Source organism: Rhinatrema bivittatum, chromosome 1 (assembly GCF_901001135.1).
Source record: "Rhinatrema bivittatum chromosome 1, aRhiBiv1.1, whole genome shotgun sequence".
In the NCBI taxonomy this organism is placed as follows: Eukaryota; Metazoa; Chordata; class Amphibia; order Gymnophiona; family Rhinatrematidae; genus Rhinatrema; species Rhinatrema bivittatum.
The window spans coordinates 216,106,318-216,127,155 of NC_042615.1; the positions used below are offsets into that span (position 1 = coordinate 216,106,318).

At 44.9% G+C, this 20,838-nt stretch overlaps 1 protein-coding gene across 1 annotated transcript in view; it reads left to right on the top strand.

Annotated features, from left to right (window-relative positions):
• Positions 1 to 12,361: 12,361 nt before the first annotated feature.
• The window catches only part of HTRA3 (HtrA serine peptidase 3), an 83,687-nt gene continuing 75,210 nt past the window's right edge, over positions 12,362 to 20,838 (top strand). The window contains exon 1 of the mRNA XM_029591751.1: positions 12,362 to 13,484. Within this exon, the coding sequence (XP_029447611.1) occupies positions 13,040 to 13,484 (445 nt within the window). The 5' untranslated portion in view covers positions 12,362 to 13,039. The remainder of the gene's footprint in view (positions 13,485 to 20,838) is intronic.

Here is a 20,838-nt window from a genome sequence, read left to right on the forward strand (position 1 = left end):
GGTTGCTGTAGTGGATGATATTTGGTTGGTTAGCATTCCACTGCGGGAGATCATTATTTCTAACAAACATGTTACTAGCAAGGTTCCGTTACTCAGCAATGATTTCCTAGTCATTGTGCAAAAGAACTCTATAGTCAAAGTAGGGGGAATGTCATTGTGCTACTTGTACCTAACCCTATTCCCACAGAAATAGAGATAATAGATGTATTTTGGGGACATGACTTCAGCTTTGATGAAAACCTGGTATATCTATCTAGACAAAATAAATCTCATACTGTTGAGCAGTCTGTGGACCAGGACTTCGCAGACATTATAGACTACAAGTATGATTCCAGGGATGAGGATATTTTGCAAATAGACTATGTTCTGACTTATGCCCTATCAGTCCTGGCTGCCCTCACAGCTGCCCAGCTGGGGTTCACATGTTTTCTTTTTAAGAAGATTGTATTGCTAGTCAGGGTCCCAAAAAGTAATTTCCCCCACTGAGGTCAGATGTTTGCATGACTTCTCCTCACCTGAGTCCTTGGAAATAAGAACATACATACTGGGTCAGACCAAAGGTCCATCAAGCCCCGCATCCTGTTTCCAACAGTGGCCAATCCAGGCCATAAGAACCTGGCAAATACCCAAAAACTAACTCTATTCCATGTTACTGTTCCTAGTAATAGCAGTGGCTATTTTCTAAGTCAACTTAATTAATAGCAGGCAATGGACTTCTCCTCCAAGAACTTATCCAATCCTTTTTTAAACACAACTATACTAACTGCACTAAGCACATCCTCTGGCAACAAATTCCAGAGTTTAATTGTGCGTTGAATGAAAAAGAACTTTCTCCATTAGTTTTAAATGTGCCACATGCTAACTTCATGGAGTGCCCCCTAGTCTTTCTATTATCCGAAAGAGTAAAAACCGATTCACAATAACCCGTTCTAGAACTCTCATGATTTTAAACACCTCTATCATATCTCCCCTCAGCCATCTGTTCTCCAAGCTGAAAATTCATAACCTCTTTAGCCTTTCCTCATAGGGGAGCTGTTCCATTCCCCTTATCATTTTGGTCGCCCTTCTCTGTACCTTCTCCATCGCAACTATATCTTTTTTGAGATGTGGCGACCAGAATTGTACACAGTATTCAAGGTGCGGTCTCACCATGGAGCAATACAGAGACATTATGACATTTTCCGTTTTATTCACCATTCCCTTTCTAATAATTCCCAACATTCTGTTTGTTTTTTTGACTGCCGCAGCACACTGAACCGATGATTTCAATGTGTTATCCTCTATGATGCCTAGCTCTCATTCTTGGGTGGTAGCACCTAATATGGAACCTAACATTGTGTAACGATAGCATGGGTTATTTTTCTCTATTTGCATCACCTTGCAGTTATCCACATTAAATTTCATCTGCCATTTTGATGCCCAATTTTCCAGTCTCAGAAGGTCTTCCTGCAATTTATCACGATCTGCTTGTGATTTAACTCCTCTGAACAATTTTGTATCATCTGAAAATTTGATTACCTCACTCGTCGTATTTCTTTCCAGATCATTTATAAATATATTGAAAAGTAAGGGTCCCAATACAGATCCTTGAGGCACTCCACTGCCCACTCCCTTCCATTGAGAAAATTGCCCATTTAATCCTACTCTCTGTTTCCTGTCTTTTAGCCAGTTTGTAATTCACGAAACGATATAACCACCTCTCCCATGACTTTTTATTTTTCCTAGAAACCTCTCATGAGGAACTTTGTCAAACGCCTTCTGAAAATCCAAATACATTACATCTTCCGGTTCACCTTTATCCACATATTAACTCCTTCAAAAAAGTGAAGCAGATTTGTGAGGCAAGACTTGCCTTGGGTAAAGCCATGCTGACTTTGTTCCATTAAACCATGTCTTTCTATATGTTCTGTGATTTTGATATTTAGAAGACTTTCCACTATTTTTCCTGGCACTGAAGTTAGGCTAACCGGTCTGTAGTTTCCCAGATCGCCCCTGGAGCCCTTTTTAAATATTGGGGTTATATTAGCTATCCTCCAGTCTTCAGGTAAAATGGATGATTTTAATGATAGGTTACAAATTTGTACTAATAGGTCTGAAATTTCATTTTTTAGTTCCTTCAGAACTCTGGGGTGTATACCATCCAGTCCAGGTGATTTACTACTCTTCAATTTGTCAATCAGGCCTACCACATCTTCTAGGTTCACCGTGATTTGGTTCAGTCCATCTGAATCATTACCCATGAAAACCTTCTCCAGTACGGGTACCTCCCCAACATCCTCTTCAGTAAACATCGAAGCAAAGAAGTAATTTAATTTTTCCGCGATGGCCTTATCTTCTCTAAGTGCCCCTTTAACCCCTCAATGATCTAACGGTCCAACTGACTCCCTCACAGGCTTTCTGGTTTGGCCTCTACGGCCAACTTTTTTTCAAATTCTCTCTTAGCCTGTCTTATCAATGTCTTACATTTAACTTGCCAACGCTTATGCATTATCCTATTTTCTTCTGTTGGATCCTTCTTCCAATTTTTGAATGAAGATCTTTTGGTTAAAATAACGTCTTTCACCTCCCCTTTTAACCATGCCGGTAATCGTTTTGCCTTCTTTCCACCTTTTTTAATGTGTGGAATACATCTGGACTGTGCTTCTAGGATGGTATTTTTTAACAATGACCACACCTCTTGCACACTTTTTACCTTTGTAGCTGCTCCTTTCAGTTTTTTTCTTACAATTTTTCTCATTTTATCAGTTTCCTTTTTGAAAGTTTAGCACGAGAGCCGTGGATTTGCTTACTGTCCCCCTTCCAGTCATTAATTCAAATTTGATCATATTATGATCACTATTGCCAAGCGGCCCCACCACCGTTTCCTCTCTCACCAAATCCTGTGCTCCACTGAGAATTAGATCTAAAATTGCTCCCTCTCTTGTCGGTTCCTGAACCAATTGCTCCTTAAAAATGTAATTTATTCCATCCAGGAACTTTATATCTCTAGCATGTACCGATGATACATGCACGTCTGTGTACCATGTGGGGTTATTCAGGAATGAGCCATGCATAATCCTGAGATGATTGTATATTATTTGCACACACATATCCCGATATAAGGTTGCCCTCACTACCTCACATTCTCACATGCGTGGTGTAACCTATGGCTTTCATGTCTTCTTTTCCTTCCTTATCACTATTACTATGACTTTTATTATTATTATTATTATTGTTGTTGTTGCATCAGTATTATTATTAATGGTATGATGATTCTCACTATTATGCTTATTACTATCTCATTATCAAATTATTATTCACCAGTATTATTATTTCATTATTGCTCCATTTATTATTGTCTTATGGTTAGGGCTAAGGCTTTTTGGCTCTTGTCATCTAGTCGAGACTTGCGCAGTTAGCCTGGTAGGTTTTAAACAAGTGGGGTTCCCTTACTAGCCACTGCTGTTTAAAAGGGGGGGGGGGGGGGGGGGGGAGAAATATGTAGGAGAAATCCCAATTCTTGCTAATAGGACAAGCAGCTAAGATGGGCTCTCTGACATCAGTAAAAATGGACATTGACCTGTATGGGCTTTGCACAGCTAAAAGCAGAGAAAAAATGGACATTGTCTGTTTTGTCATGGGCAGGCAAATTCAGAGAAAAAAAGACTCTGTATGGTTGTGTACATGACTAAGCCTGATGGATTTATTAGCCTTGCTAGCCAAGCTGGAGCCAAATGGGGCCAAGGAAAGCATATGGACAAGTGGTGCTACGTGAGAATCTGTACCAGAAAAACATTTTATAGCTAGTCCCTGTCAAATGTGGATAACTGTCATTCATTGAACTGACCGCTTGATGAACCTGGAGATGAGACAAAGGACTGGTAAAAGCACGGGAAGGTCTGCAAATTAAAAGATTTAATTATGCATTTATCTGACTATGCATGAGCTGCTGAATTATGCATAGATGAACCCTTGAAAAATAGCAGGGTGCCAGTTTTCAGGATCAGCCGATCAATTGAGACTCATCTGAAGAGAAGGATGTGGTTCATCTGAGTGCTATTGCTTTCTCCCTGTTTAGCTCTGTGCATCCTGGGCAAGATGACTTGTGGAGACAAGGTCTAAGAGACTTGAGAGATGAACAGTCTGTCACTTAGGAGGCCATTACTGTCCTCTCTGACTCTGTGCCTGAGACCGCCCTGAACTTTGGAGGGCGCGGTCTATAAATACATTTAAATAAATAAAATAAATAAATAAGAAAGAGAGAGCTCCCAACCAATCCCTGAGAGCGTGAGCTACTGCTCGCTGCATGGTAAGTACCTGGGCTCCATTTCCTACACCGGAGGTTAGTAAGGTAGAGCTTATTAGCATGCAAATGTAAGTCTCCACTAAAGAGATGTGAGGTTAACGTTAATTGTAATTTGATAAGCACCGGACATCAAATATGCTTTTGTAACTATTGTTTTTCCTATTGTCTGTGTCCCTCACTGCCTTCTGTGTTTCCTGAATAAATGTTAAGCTTAGCCCTGTGTAACTTAAATAAAGTAGATTTGTTTTTCTTCGGACAGTTAGATAATTTTTCTAAAACACGAGCAGGAGGGTCTCTGGTAAATAATAGGTACATACGTAAAGGGAGCTGAGGCTGGAACTCAAAGCTCTTCTACCTCCGTTACCCCAGAAATGTGAGTCCCATGGGGCAGAATCTGGGAGTGGGCTCATTCTCAGCCTGATTAGAGGCATCAGGGCACATGGAAATGCTGAATGTCCAGGTGCTGTGCCCATCGCTTCCTCCTCCCCTCCTTTTCACGCCCTAATTCCAGTCTCCTGAGATCGGTATGTAAAGACATACTTGGGATCACTATTATATAGCCTTAGTCTAAAACATGGGATTACGTGTTAGGAATGGAACATACAATTTCCTAACGCCACCCCCTGTGAGGATGCTGGAAAGGCAAGCAGAAAGGGCAGTTTTAGGTAGATTTCTAGGGTGAAGCAGTGATTATCCTTTAGCCTCCTGTCCCTAGGAGGCCAGGCTTCATGCCTGGGTATTACCAGTGTAATAGGGGCAAAGAAAAAAATTACCTGGCTGGATGGGGGCATCTCACTGCCCTTTAGCAGATGCTTGTCCTGACCTGGCTGGCTGGCTGGTTACAGGGCAAGGCTGTTGGCAGGCAGTCATTTGTTTGTTTTAAAAACAAAAAACTGCCTGCTGTGTCTGGGGCCAGGAGCAGCCATGGGAGACTACTTTGTTTGGCTCCCCCAGTTCAGGCAGGGAGGAGGAAATAAAAAGCATTCAGCTGCAGTCTGGCCACAGGAGCTGTTTTGCTTTCTTCCATAGCTTCTGGACAGGCTCTCTTCCACTGGGAGGGGAAAGTAGCGAGCGGGTCTGCCTTCCCTAATGGCAGCGCGAGTGTGGACGTACTCACGCCGCCATGGTCTCTAAACAAAGGACAGTTGTCATAAGCAGCGGGAGACTTAGGCAAGCTCCTGGTGATGATGGAAAGTGCAGGGCTGTTCTGGCTGTGACATCAATGTGATGTCACTCGTGGGACCGTGGCACTGCCGACAAAGAAATAAAAGTTTAAAATAAAAAAAAATTAAATAAAAATGAAATGTAAAAAGGCCTGATCCTAGGTGGGAGAGGTCAGGGGAGACCCCCATGAAAGAAAGATAGAACATTAAGGTCCTGTCACTGTAATGTTAAGCAGAAATTTAATTTAAACACAATTTCATAAAGTATTTATATTTTAAACTCACCAGCAATCTCTGGCTCTAATATACTTTTAGATTTGGAAAAATCTTTAGCATGTTTTGAAAAACATTTTTTGGGGGTAGGTTGGAGGTTTCATATGTTAGAATAATGCCCCTGCGCCATGTATGTATAATCATTATGTTACACGCGCCGGCCGCAGCAGACCCGTGGCTCGGCCCCCTCACCTCTTTCAAAGTGATACAGCATCTGGTCCCTCGTCTCTGCTGGCTGTGGGCCACCGGCTCCATCCTTGGGCCACCCATGGGGCCTCCGGCTCTGCTGCAGCTCCTGATGTTCCACGTCGGACCTCTCTGCATGGCCCGTGGAGAGACGCTGTCCTGACCAGTGCTGCGCCCCTCCCTAGGCTAGTCCTTACATAGGGCCCGCGGCCCCGGATGATGACGTCGACAGAGCTCCGAGTCTTCTGAGTATTCGGGAACGTAGGCCCTCGAGGGGAGAGTACCGGATCCCGTCCAACAATCTGAAATCAAGAAGAGAGAGAGCGGGGCCCCCGAGGAGCTGGTATCCCTAGGTGAGTCTGTAGAGGCAGAGCAGCAGAGAAAGGATTCCCCGAGAGTTGCAAGGAAGGGGTTCCTACCCTTGTCCTTGCTAACTTGAATTGAATTAGCAATCATAGACCTTTTATGTTGGAAGAGTCCTCCGGTGGGCACATGACTCTACGTTTGCCAGCCACCCAGAACGAGCTGCTTCAGCGGTTCTTCTGGTGGCCCACTATGGTCTCTGACGCTAAAGTGTACGTTGATTCCTGCAGTATCTGCGCTCAACAGAAGCCCCCGGTTAGATGACCTTGGGGTTTACTCCAGCCACTTCCAGCTCCCAAAGAACCGTGGACACATCTTTCCACGGATTTCATCATAAATTTGCCACCATCTAAAGGCCACACGGTCATATGGGTTACAATTGACAGATTCTCCAAAATGGCCCATTTCGTTCCACTACTGGGCCTACCATCTGCACCCGAATTGACACATCTGTTCTTTCGACACATCTTCCGACTACACAGCTTCCCAAGGACATTGTTTCTGACAGAGGCCCACAATTCATCGCCAGATATTAGCGCGCTCTTTGTAAAACGTTTGGCATTAACATCAGTTTAAGAAAAGCATACCATCCTCAAGCCAATGGACAAGCCAAGCATACAAACCACTCCTTGAAGTCCTTCCTCAATGCATATATAAACGATCATCAGGACAATTGGTCGGAGCTTCTTCCTTGCGCGGAGTTCTCCCACAACTCCCTCACTGCCGCTGCCACAGGTAAGAACATAAGAAATTGCCATGCTGGGACAGACCAAGGGTCCATCAAGCCCAGCATCCTGTTTCCAACAGAGGCCAAAAACCAGGCCACAAGAACCTGGCAATTACCCAAACCCTAAGAAGAACCCATGCTACTGATGCAAATAATAGCAGTGGCTATTCCCTAAGTATAATTGATTAATAGCCATTAATGGACTTCTCCTCCAAGAACTTATCCAAACCTTTTTTAAACCCAGCTACACTAACTGCACTAACTACCTTCTCTGGCAACAAATTCCAGAGCTTTATTGTGCGTTGAGTGAAAAAGTACGTCGCCATTTTCCATTGTTTACAGGAAACAACTGCAACCACCACTACCCATACCATTGTCAGTGCCTTCTCCTGCTGCGCAAGCTACTAACAAAGCCCTAGGCACTTTGGAACCAGACGAATCTTCGCTTATGCCAAGCCGCTTCCCGAGCCAAGAGATCTGCTGACAGCCATCGACACTTGGCTCCTGAGTTCCTTCCTGGCCAGAAAGTCTGGTTAAGCACCTGTTATATTCGAGTCAAGATACATTCTCAGAGGTTTGCACCAAGGTATATTGGACCTTTTCCAATCATTCGTCGTGTCGGACTGGTAACCTACCAACTCCGGCTGCCGCCTACATTGGGAATCCACAATACGTTTCATGTATAACTCCTAAAACCTGTGGTCCTATCCTGGCCTTCATGAAAGGTTCCCGTACCTCCTCCGCTGGTCATGGAGACCGACACCACTTATAAGGTCCATGAAGTCCTTGATGTCCGCCGGTGGGAATACCTCCTTTCTTGGGAGGGTTACAGCCCTGAAGAAAATTTGTGGGAGCCATCTTGTAATATCCTGGATAAGAAACTCCTCCTCCAGTTTCATTGTGCACATCCGGGCAAACCCAGACCTCCAATTGGGGGGGCATAGAGGGGGGGTACTGTTACGCATGCTGGCTGCAGCAGACCCGTGGCTCGGCCCCCTCACCTCTTTCAAAGTGATCCAGCACCTGGTCCCTTGTCTCTGGCGGCTGTGGGCCATTGACTCCATCCTCGGGCCGCCCCTGGGGCCTCCGGCTCTGCTGTAGCTCCTGATGTTCCGCGTCGGGCATCTCCATGTGGCCCGTGGAGAGACGCCGTCCTGACCAGTGCCGCGCCCCTCCCTAGGCACGCGCGCAGAGCTAGTCCTTACATAGGGCCTGCGGCGGGAACCTGGCCGCAGCCCCGGATGATGACATCGGCAGAGCTCTGGTATATAAGCCCGGGCTCTGCTCTCTCAAATTGCCTTTGCAACAGGTCCCCTCGCTAGTCGAGTAGTCATTGCCTCTTCAGTTCCTGGTCCCGATCCTGATTGCCTTCGTTCCTGTTTCCTTGTTCCTGTGTTCCTGTTCCTTCACCTCTCCTTCGGATTGCTAACCTGGTTTGACCTCTGCATTGCCTGACTACTCCGGTGCCTCTCTCCAGCCCCGGACCTCTGCATTGCCTGACTGCTCTGTTGCTTCTCTCCAGCCCTGGACTTCTGCTTCGTCCGACCATCCTTTGACTCTCTCCTCGTCTAGACCTCAGCCTTACTTGCCACTGCTTCCAGACTGCCGCCAGCCCTGATCCCAGCTTGCTTAAAGACGCCTCTTCAGCCTTTGTCCTGGACGTGGTTCATTCAGGCTTCAGCCTGCTCTTGCTCGGGTGCCCTCTGTCAGATTGTGTTTCTATTGGTGCCCGGGTCTCCGGGACTCTGCCTCATCCAGTACAGACTGATACCTACACTAGTTGCTGCCTCTGGGCTGACCTCGATCCACCCATTGACAACTACTGACGGAGGCCACCTAAGTCCAGCCGATCCCGGCACCCAAAAGCTCAACCTGCGGGGAACAAGGGCTGGTATTGGTGAAGCGCCAGCCGGCCTCCGTCCATCAGCGCTCTCTGCCTGCCAACGATGGGACTTGTAGGATCCCTTCCTACGGGTAGCATTAACCCTACCTCGACCCAAGGGTCCACCTCTGGCGCAACAATTATCTGCCTTAACCACAGAAGGAGAGTGAGGAACTGCAGAGGCAGGGCAGGGAGATTAAAGAGCTAGTAGACTGAGTGTTGCCAGAAATTAAAAGGTTTTGTAGCCACTGCTTTGAAGACCCACATAGGATGGAGTAAGGGGCTGGGCCAACTCTGGCTACACCCCTGGTCCAATGAAGGTTTTTTTTTAAAGAGCTGTGTGATGATAGAGAGGTCCATATTCAGCTGCTGTGCAGCTCGTCTAGTTAGCTGGATAAACTTATCCGGCTAACTTAGCCCATATATTTAGTGGCACAGCCATTCTGCTAACTATATCCGGCTATCTTAAAGTTAGCTGGATAAGTTTAGCGGGGTAACTGTAGGACAGCCCTACGGGCCAACCAGAATTACTTGGATAAGTTATCTGGCTAACTCTGAATATCTGAGCAGAACACCCTCACGCCGCAGAACACCCTCACTCCACCCACACTTAGCTGGCTAACTATTTAGCAGGATAACTAGTTATCCAGTTAAATGGTGGCCATTCCGCAGAGTGGATATTCAGCTGCCATTATTTAGATGGATAATTCCTAACTTGTTCAGTTAAATAGCACTGAATATCACCCTCAGCATGTTTGAAGGAAGAGAGAACAATTTCAGTGTCAAATGATCTATTGAGGATGAGACAAAAGGAGGGAACGATTTCAGGGGTGAGAGTTCAGAGACCAGGTAACAATGGGATCAGAGGAACAAGTAGTGAACCTGGAGAAGGAGATAATATGGGCCATAAAGTCAAGAGGCCGCCAATGAAGAGTGGGTGACTCGCCAGAATGATGGCTACTGCCTGGAGACAATACCCTTAGTCAATAAACATACACATGGTTACTGTGACTCCAACATCACTCTAAGATTCAACAGCAAGAGGAAATGTGGAAAAAAGGATTTGCACTCACAATGACGGGAGTAGCTGGCTTGTTACGGCGGTTACTACCCCAAACCAAATATCCAAATTACTACCTCCACCTTCCTCTATTCCTGATGCCTTTCAACTAGCTTGATCACTCCATTCTTATACTTCACTTTCAATGCATATCCAGCATAGTTCTCTGCTTCAACAGCAGGGGAAAAGAAAAACTGTTACTTCACACATCCAGCAGAGCTCTCTGCTTAAACGGCAGGGGAGAAGAAAAAAGGGTTCGCACTCACAAAGCGGGGAGTAGCTGGCTTGTTACGGCGGTTACTACCCCAAACCAAATGTACCTGATACTTCACTCTCGACGCATATCCAGCATGGCTCTCTACTTCAACGGCATCGGAGAAAGACTGATACATCACGAATTTCCAGCATAGCTCTCTGCTTCAACGGCAGGGGAAAAGAAAAACTGATACTTCACGCATATCCAGCATAACTTCAACGGCAGGGGAGAAGAAAAAAGGATTCACACTCACAAAGCGGGGAGTAGCTGGCTTGTCACGGCGGTTACTACCCCAAACCAAATGTGCCTGATACTTCACTTTCGATGCATATCCAGCATAGCTCTCTGCTTCAACGGCAGGGGAGAAGAAAAAAACTGATACCTCACGCATATCCAGCATAGCTCCCTGCTTCAACGGCAGGAGAGAAGATAAACAACCAATAAGGGCTGTATAACATAATCTGGGTAAAAACAAATAAGCATGGGTGTAGCTTGCTTATTGCGGCGGTTACTACTCCTACTACCTCTAACTAATCAAGCTAGATATTTCACTTGGATGCAGCTCCTCCACCGCTCTCTACATTAATGGCGGGGGTGGAAGGGAATTAGAACCAAGAGCTAAGAGAAACAGATAAGTATGGGAGAAGAAATGAGGGAAGCTTGCTGGGCAGACTGGATGGGCCATTTGGTCTTCTTCTGCCGTCATTTCTATGTTTCTATGTTTCTATGTTTCTATTTCCTCCTCCATGATTTCAGAAAAGGAAGAAAGGTCCTAACAAAATGCTTGCACCTGAATGCTCAGCCATTGCTGATCTAAGCACAAGATAAGTTAATGTGAGATATATTCTCCACCCTAGATAGATTTTTTTTAAAGACAATTGAATTATGAATATAGATGAAAGATATACAAGTAAGAAAGATGGCTGCTATTTTTTTTCAAGGAAAAAAGCCCTGTAAATGTGACACCTGTCTATTCAGGAGTAAAATGTTCTCTAAATTGTTTTAGGTTCACAAGACTCCAGACAGATTTTATTGCTTTTTTCTTTGATTGATTTATTTAGTGTTAATGCTAGGATTCATAGCACTTCAGAGACTTGGAAGGGTGAATCTTTGCATGAATGATATATGACAATATATGTGGGCTGATTAGTCTGTAGTGTCTTTGTCTGGCAGGACTAGATCTGTGTATTAGAGTGGAGACGAGCATGAGATCTATGTTAAACCAGTGGTTCCCAAACCTGTCCTGGAGATCCCCAGACAGTTAGATTTTCAGGATATCCGCAATGAATATGCATGAGGGAGATTTGCATGCACTGCCTCTATAGCATGTAAATTTTATCGCATGCATATTCATTGTGGATATCCTGAAAACCTGCCTGTCTGGGGGTCCTCCAGGACAGGTTTGGGAATCTTTATGTTAAACGATCTGCCTGACTGAAACTGGGCTTCCTGGAAACCCCTGTGTCACACTACAAAGAGAAAAGAAAAAAACAGTGAGTGCAGGATCTTATTTCCAAAAAAATGTGATTTGAGCTCAAATGCTGCCCAGCTCAAAACTGGAAACACATAAATTAGAGCAGGAAAACAATTGCCCTTAATATTTGTTTGGAAATCCATCCCAGTCTGTCACACGTTTGAACAGCTGTGTGGTCTACTCTTCATAACAAAATTATGAAGCAGGTTTGTGTGCCCTCTGTTCTGTAATGTTAGAGCAGCAGGAGGACAGACAGTGATAGCATAACACTAGTGCGCCTAGTTCACTGCTTTTTTTTTACAACCGTATGCAGGAAAAATTGTGCAGGAGCTCTATAAAAACTGTTTTCAAGTAGGATAACAGCAGCAAGCACCTTTTTTTTTTTTTTTTTTTTTTACTCCTGCTGCACTTTCTAACCATACTAAAAAAATGTATTTGGATGAAGGAGAAGGAGCTATATAATTAAATACTTAAGAATATGTATTTCTGACATGTCCTTTAAGTATCACTTACAGAAAAATAAAATACAAGTCCAGGGAAGAGAATGTCATCTGTTCCTCTTTTGGGGTACTCTTCACCCTACAGAAGATACTTGTGGGTGGGGGGAGGAGGCCAATTCCTCCTCCCTTCTGTGGGCTGGGTCTGTGGGGGTGGCCGGGGAGCTGCGTGCGCCTGGGGCACCGACACCAAACACAAGCTCTGCTGATGACTCAGCGAAGGGAAAGGAGGCGCTTATAAAGCGTCCCGGCTAACTTTTCCTGTGCCCGCATCCGCGCTGGCCCTGTTGCAGAGCTCCGCGCACTGCCGGCAACTCTTCAAAAGCGTCTGCTGACCTTGGAGCTCGCTGTTCTTTTTAATCCCTGATGACGCAAGGCATTTACATTCAATAAACATCTTCGAAAGTCCTGCTTGGTGTACGCGACCACCATAAGCATCCGTGGTGCATTTCCCGGCGGTCAGTCTTATGAACCACTGCCAGTAAAATCCTGCACATCTGTTGTGCAGGTCAACTTTTGCACATTTGCTATTCTGCTAAGGTCGCTTGTTTTTTTTTTTTAAACCGCATTTTTTCTTTTCTTTTAAAAACTCTTGGAGCTCGGATCGCATCCAGTTTACAAATTAATGTGCCCAGAAGAACAACCACTGGAGTATTCAATGAGAGGCGAAAGTTTGCAAGGACATCTTTGCAATATTAATATTAAGCTTTACTTTTAAGGACAAAGATTTTTTTTTTAAACTTTTTTTTAGGAGAATCTTAAGAATATTGCACCCCCCAAAATTAAATGCTCGCCCCCGCAAGCCTCTTTTGATTTGCGTCCTTGTGCCGGATTTCCTCGTGTTTTTGGAGCTCGTCCGAGGAGGGGAGGGAGATGAGGGCTGCCTCGCTGCCTCTGGGCTACCTCCTGGCCGCCCTGCTGGCTCTCCGCCCCGCCGCCGCCGCCCCGCCGCCGGCCAAGTGCTCGAACCGCTGCGACGTGTCCAAGTGCCCGAGCCCCGGCTGCCCCAGCGGCTACGTGCCCGACCGCTGCAACTGCTGCCTGGTGTGCGCCGCCGGCGAGGGCGACGCCTGCGGCCGCAAGGAGGACCCGCCGTGCGGCGACGGCCTGGAGTGCCGGCAGCACGAGCCGCAGCACGCGCCGCCCGCCAAGCGCCACCCGGCCAAGGGCGTCTGCCGCTGCAAGCAGGGCTGGCAGGTGTGCGCCAGCGACGGCCTCACCTACGACAACGTGTGCCAGCTGAAGGCGGCCAGCCGCCAGGCGCTGCAGCACGGCCGCCCGCCCATCGTCCAGATCCAGAAGGGCGCCTGCCCATCGGGTAAGCGCCGGCCTCGGGGGGGGGGGGGGGGGGGGGGGGATGCTTTAACAGTCAATAACAATAATTTGCATTTTACACCCTTGTGGCGCCGGAGCCTACAAGCTAAGTGTCGACTTGAGGCAAGAGTGAGAGAGAAAGCCCGAGGTGGTTAAGTGATTTAACCCGTGCCTTTCCTGGGTCTTAAACCCTAGTGCCTTCTTAACCACTAACCCAACGCTTGTATTGGCTGCAAGTCAAAGTGAGAAAAGAAATGTCAGGAAACGAGTTCTAGGTGATGCCTTTTTATTGCATTGATTTAATAAACCTGTCAAGTTATGCCCTTAAAAAAGGTTTCTTAGCCAGTTTGCTGGTTGAGTGGCAAGTGCTGGGTTCGCATCCGTGCAGAAGGTCCCTGATTCGATTCCAGGATCGGGCCATCCACAGTCTGTGTCAGCCAGGGCTGGAGTCCTAGTCATTGTTAAGGGTGTCTCTTGCTGGCTGGATTTAGGGCTAATGATACAGGATTCCTGGTCCTAGGACTACTGCTGCAGTGTCCAGGCTGGTAACTACTAGAGAGGAAGAGTCTATTATAATGGGGGAGCGGACTCCTGGGTAGTTGTGAAAAAAGCTTCAGGGTGCCAAGATTTCAGCACTGGTTTCCGTTAAGATGGAAGAAAAAGGGGAAAGGAGGTGAAAAAAAGCTATCAGCAGCATCTTGTCTGATGTTTAGTTCTACCCACCCAAGTGGTCTAACATGGCAACTGCACAACTTAAATCATAGTTTAAAAAAGGTAGCCTTTCATTTTCACAAGCAAAATTAAGCTATGTTTTTGAAAGACAGCTGCTCGCATTCTCTCTCTCTCTCTGTTCTTTATAGAAGTTAATGGAAGTAAAACTATCAGTACATTGTACTTCTCTGACATCCCAATGACACCTTCCTTCTGGAGCAAAGTTTGTGGTGTGTGGGATGCAACACCTGAAATAGGCAATAAGTGGGTGGCTGCGTGGAGTGTGCAAAGTGAATATATGGTGGCAGAATGGTTTTAAAATCATGGCTGAGATAGAAATTTTAAAAAGCAATATAAATCTTAGGTGCCAGATGGTGTCATCTCCCAGTCCCACTTATAGCACCTATTGTATACTGCTCTAGAAACTAGCCTGTATTTTTAATATTCCCCTCAGGCTCCTCTTTGTTGCAGATTTCATTGTTTCATCAAAGAGCAGACATTACTCCTTTAAGACAGGGATAAAGAGAGCACATGGATACAGCAAAATGAACGAGAATCAAAGCGAAGTGTTGTATAAGTGTGGGTGTAGGTACACAGAGAAAATAGTAACTGAGTGGTTCTCTGTGGTCTTTTGACTCTGGTTGTTGATATTTGAATTCTGTTCCATGTTCCTCGGTTCTTCTGACAAATATTGTTTCTCCTTTTTTTCTGTGTGAATCACTCAATAAAAATTGTATTTACAAAGACAGGGATAAGCAAACTTTTGAACTGCTGCAGCCCCTTTCCATCCATGTAATTGGTTAGGAGTCCCCCAAGTTGGGTTATATCATTATATATATATATATATATATATATACTTATGCACACACATGAAGTGTATCCCGGATTATTGATCTGGTATCAAATTCTGTTGCCAACCAATTAGCTTTTGAAACAGCTGCCAAGCCACCAGGGAACCACACTGCTAATCAGTGGCTCAAAGTCTGTTTTGTTTCTTTTCAAGTTGCTGAAAGGACTAAACACACACACACACATACACACCACAACAGATGCAGCCAGAAACAGAGAGTTAGTGTGCACTAACCACTAAATTAGGCAAAATTGAAAAAAAAAAAATCCAATAGACCATTTAGAAAATTAAATCAAACAAAAAATGACACAAAACGAAAATAACACAAACATAAAAAATACTGCATACACCTAATACAAATAAGAGACCGAATGTTTACCATAACAGGCCCCAGGTTGTGGCATTCTCTTCCATAGACATTACACCTGATAACAGAAAGAGTTTCAAAAGTGAGCTGAAATTCTGGCCCTTCAAAAATGCATATGATCTAAAATATCAATATGCAGAAAACTTCAAGACTATAAGCAATAAGCAATGTAAAATGCATTATGACAACGGTATGACTAATATTTGAAGACTATTGAAATAGAAATTATATATCACAAATGACTTTCCAAGCCCTCTAGTTCAGTGGTTCTCAACCGGTGTGTCGCCAAGCACACGCAGGTGTGTCGCCACACTTCCCAGTCCCCTGCTGACCCAGCTGCTCCCCCTACCCAAGCAAGATAGTCCTCCACCCGGGCTTAAAACGCTGAAAGCCCGGGCGGGACGCGGCATGAGAGCTGGTGTTAGTGGCACTGGCATGCTCGCTTCTTCCCCCCCGCGGCCCGGAAAAGGAAGTGGTGATCAGCGGGTGCATGCGCGGGAAGACGAGACCATGCTAGTGCAGGCAGCATCGGCCTGAAGAAAAGAGATGCGCAGCCTGAAGAATGAGCAGCGCGGCTCAGAGAAAAACGAAGAATGTTGTCAACCCCCGCGGCCGATGGGACTCCTTGCTCGCGAGGGCTGAAAATGAAGTAGATTGCTGCTGCCTTTAGGGTTAGAAGTGGAGGAGGCTGCTGCTGCCACTAGTTCGGGGGAGGGGGGAGAGTGAGTGAATGAGCAAGCATGTGTGTTTGAGATCCTGTGTGTGTGTATGTGTGAGTGAGAAAGCATGTATGTGAATGATTGAGAGCCTGTACATGTGAAAGAGAGTATGTGTGTGACTGAGAGCTGGTTTAGGTGAGGGAGCATGTGAGTATGTGATTGAGAGCCTGTGTGTAATTGAGAGAAAGACAGCATGTGTGTCTGTGTGTGATTGAGAGCTGGTTTAGGTGAGGGAGCATGTGAGTATTTGATTGAGAGCTTGTGTGTAAATGAGAGAAAGAGAGAGAGAGCATGTTTGTAAGCATGTGAATGAGAGTCTGTGTGTGAGAGAAAAGGACAGCATGTATGTGTGTGATTGAAAGCCTGTGTGTGTAAGCCTGAAAAGATAGACAGCATGTGTGTAAATGTGTAATTTAGAGCCTATATAAATGAGAGAAAAAGCATGTGTATATGTGAGCCAGTGTGAGAGAGAGAGAGGAGAAAGTTCCACGCAAACCACCCCTCCTCCTGCTAATTCAAAACAATCTCAGGGCGTCTGGATTTCAAACGTTCTCAGGTATGCAGAGCAAAACATTTTTTGTATCCTTATTATTTTTCATTACTGGGTCTTTGTGTCTGCTATTTTAAAATATTTTATTGGTATCTAGAAATTTTTGATATGTTTTTAATTATTGGATATTCCATTCACCCGCTGTTTTGAAATAATCTGTTCTTTTTGTTAGTATAGTTTTACTGCTACAGATTTTATATTTCTTGATTTGTTTTATAAGGATGGGTGATGTTTCTTTTTTAACTTTGTTGCACTGCATACAGAGAATCTGGCTTGTTGCGGTTTCCAATTCAGTTTTTGTCTGCATGCTTCTAGTTATGCGTTTTGGTCTCTTTATTCTTTGTTAGGTGAGGGTCAGCACGTGATTCAGGTGAGGTTCTCTGCTGGTGTGTAGTTTCTCTGTAGGGCTCTATAGCAGCCTGACTTGATCCGTCTTCCTAATAGGAGATGTATTGGTGTCTTAAGGCCTGGTGTAATATTTTCAGTGTTGCCTTTTCTTAGGTAAGGTGGTTACTGTTAAGTACTGGAAATTGATGCTGTTTTGATGTGGGATGTTTACAGTTTATGCAATTTCTGTTCAGATAGAATATGTATCTTTTCCTTGTGTCATTCTTAACAATAAAAATAATACTGGACCTTTATTTTTTATTTCCGCCGTAAATTGTAATGAGCAGTGTGTTAGTGAAGTAGGTTTCAGAACTTCGAGAAGTAACATTTGCATTGAGTCTAAGGCTGTGGATATGGAAAAACGAGTTCAAGAAATTCAAAAGGTGAACACCGCTTTAATACAAGATAACAACTCTAGTCACAGAAAAATAGAACAAATGGAAAACTTTTCAAGATGTTTAAACTTGTGATTTTTAAATTTTCCTAAACTTCCTGGGACTTCTATCAAGGACAATGATGGATTTAGGGTTTTGATGCCCCTAGGCACTGTTGGTGCAGACACCCCCTTGATGCCCCCCCCCCTCCCACCCAACAAGGGACAGTAGAGCAGAAGGTATAAAGCACAGGTTTTTTGTTTTTTTTGCTTTGCTGTATCTGCTTTAGGCTTTTCTCCTCCTTCATGTCCCTAAATAACAAGAAGAGAGGTTAGGGGAGGGGAGAGCAGGATTAGGGAGCAGAGTGGCTTTTCTTTGCTTCCTGCTGTCTACTGTGGCCTCACCCTTTTTCTTCTTTTTCCCTGTAACAACCAGGAGTGGATGGGATGAAATAGGGAATAGACCCGTTTGACAGGAACAGGAACGCTGGAACCAGGGATCAGGAACAAGGAAAGGCAAAGTCAGGAACACTGGGAATAGGAATGCAGACAACTCTCACTCTCTGAAGAGCAAGACCCATTGCTGAGGCGAAGTGAAAGCAGAGAGGCAGGGTTTAAATACGCGCCTAGCCTGACGTCATCAGCTTGGGCCACGGGGAACTTTCCCGCTGCTGGTCCTTTAAATCCCATGACTCGGCGCGCGCACCTAGAAAGGAGACCACAAGGAGCTGGAGTCTGCGGCGTTCGGGACGCCGCAAGAGCAGGCTGCGGGCAGAGTCGGTGTCCAGGAGCGGTGGTGGCAAAGGCAAGGCCGGGCCTCCGATTGGCGCAGGTGAGGGGACCCAGTTGCGGTCCCGCGTGGCCAGGGTTCTTAACAGAGAGGAGATGCAGGGGAGATATGATACAGACCTTCAGATACCTGAAAGGTTTTAATGATGCACATTTGACAAACCTGCTCCATTGGAAAGAAATCAATAGAACTAGTGGGTCACAAAATGAAACTCCAGGGAGGACAATTCAGAACCAACATCACAAAATATTTCTTCGCGGAGAGGATGGTTGATGCCTGGAATGCCCTTCTGGAGGAGGTGGTGAAGAAAAAAATGGTGAAGAATTTCAAATAAACACTGTGGATCCCTAAAGGCTAGAGGATGAAAATGAGGAAAATAGTGCATGGGAGAAACTTTCTGGTGTAGTGGTTACTCCCCTTTTGGACAGCAACTAATGACATGAATTTTACAGTCTGGGAAAACAAATAAGCATGGGCGTAACTTGCTGATGCAGCTGTTACTACCCTTAACCAATAAGCCTCATACTTGTGATGCAACTCCAACATTGCTCTCTGCTTCAATGGCAAGAGATAATGGGGAATTGGACTCAGACAGCAATCAACAAGGGCCCTGACTTTAACAGTTTGGGAAACTAAGTATGGGGGTAACTTGTATGGCACAACAGTTGCCACCCTAAGATGATACCTTTATGGGGGAGACCTGTATGGTGTAGCTGGTACTAACATAAGCTTGCTGGGCAGATTGAATGGACCATTTGGTCTTTTTTTTGCCGTTATTTCTATGTTTCTATGCTTCTATTGAAGTTCTTGGTTTGCCTGCTGAAGCCTGTCTACCGATTAGTAAGACTTTTTTTCTACCTACACATAGAAGAGAGGAGAATGGTTGTCCTAGCACATCTGAAGCATCTTTGGACATTTCTGCTTTATTGGAGAGTTCTATTGAAGAGGCTGTGGAAAGAGAGACTATTTGGTTTCATTTGTTTTTGAGCAAGACTTAAATATGACTTTAAAATTATATTTTCGTGAAGCTCAAACTTTGTTAGATGGGAATCATGTTTGGAACTATCCAGATGTGGTTAAAACTACTCAGGAGAGAAGGAAATATTTTCTTGCAATGCAACAGGAATTTCTTTCCTTGGGCGCTACTTTTCTTCTTAAATATTCATGTAAGTGTGTGGTTTCATATATTGGCAATAAACATCATTTTTTTCCTTCCTGACCAGCTTTGTTTCTTTTTGGACCAGAAGAAATCTTTTCTCTCAGCATCTCTAAAATCTATGCAGACAATATTCAATTCTTTTTCCCACTCAAGGAAGCATGGGCCATGATTGTATCTTTCCTCAACAACTGCCTCACAATGACCCAAAAATGGCTACACCGTAATAAATTAGCGCTCAACACATCCAAAACAGAAATCATTGTTCTATTATGCCATCCAGTCCTCAATACTCCCAACCATATCACTTTTGATACTCATCCCATCCACATCGCTCAAAGTGTTTGGAACTTAGGAGTTACTATTGACCCCTCCCTCTCCATGTGTAACCATGTAAGAAATATCACAAACTCCTCCTTCTACAAACTGCGCTTACTATGCCATCTTAAACCTCTCCTCAAATACTCTGATTTCAGGTCTGTCCTCCAATCCCTAATTTTCTCAGGGACAGATTACTGTAACTCTCTCCTGACAGGCCTACCCCTATATGCCACCCGTCCACTACAGATTATTTAAAATGCAGCAGCAAGACTCCTTACCGGCACTCACATATACGAGAGCACATCTCTCCTATTTTACAGTCTCTACAATAGTTCCTATCTCCTTCCGAATACAATATAAGCTGGCAATGATCACTCTTTGATCCACAACTTAAACTCCCCATGGCTCTCCTCAACAATGGAAATCCTCATCCCTGCCAGAAAACTAAGATCATCTAACCAAATGCTACTAGATGCTTCACCCGCAAAACTCACACGCCTCGTAGAAACTAGACAACGTGCTTTCTTCTCTGCTGGACCGCTTCTATGGAACAGCCTAGCAAAAACAATAAGACATCTCCGTGAAAGAACACTCTTCAAAAAAGCCCTAAAAACTTTCCTCTTCAAGAGAGCATTCCCGAACCAAGATGACAATGGACCACACTCAACTGGTCCCCCAGCAGGGGATGCTACCTAGCCTTCTATTCCCCTCTCTGATGATGCCTTGTCACACGTGAACTCAATCTCTGATATCTGGCCTCCCCCCCCCCCCCTTAAAATTTTACATTACCTTCCCTCCTGTCTATTGTCTTTATACATTGCACATTGTACCCTGCTCTGAACGTAGGAAGGGCATGTATTAAATGCCTTTAAATAAATACATAATAAACAAATACATTTAATGGCTGCAATTAGTTAATTTAATGCAAGTTATTGCATTGTTTCCTTACGGGCCGATACAGTAAAGCATGGCCGCGGTTGCCCGTTTTTTAACCCACTTTGGACGCACGTTTTGAGCACGTAAGACGGACCAGCGATTCAGTATCGGCTTTTACGCGTCCTTAGCGCTTGCCGAAAAAGACACGTATCCATTTCCGCCCGGCGCATGTATATATCTTAATGATCGGATTAGCTA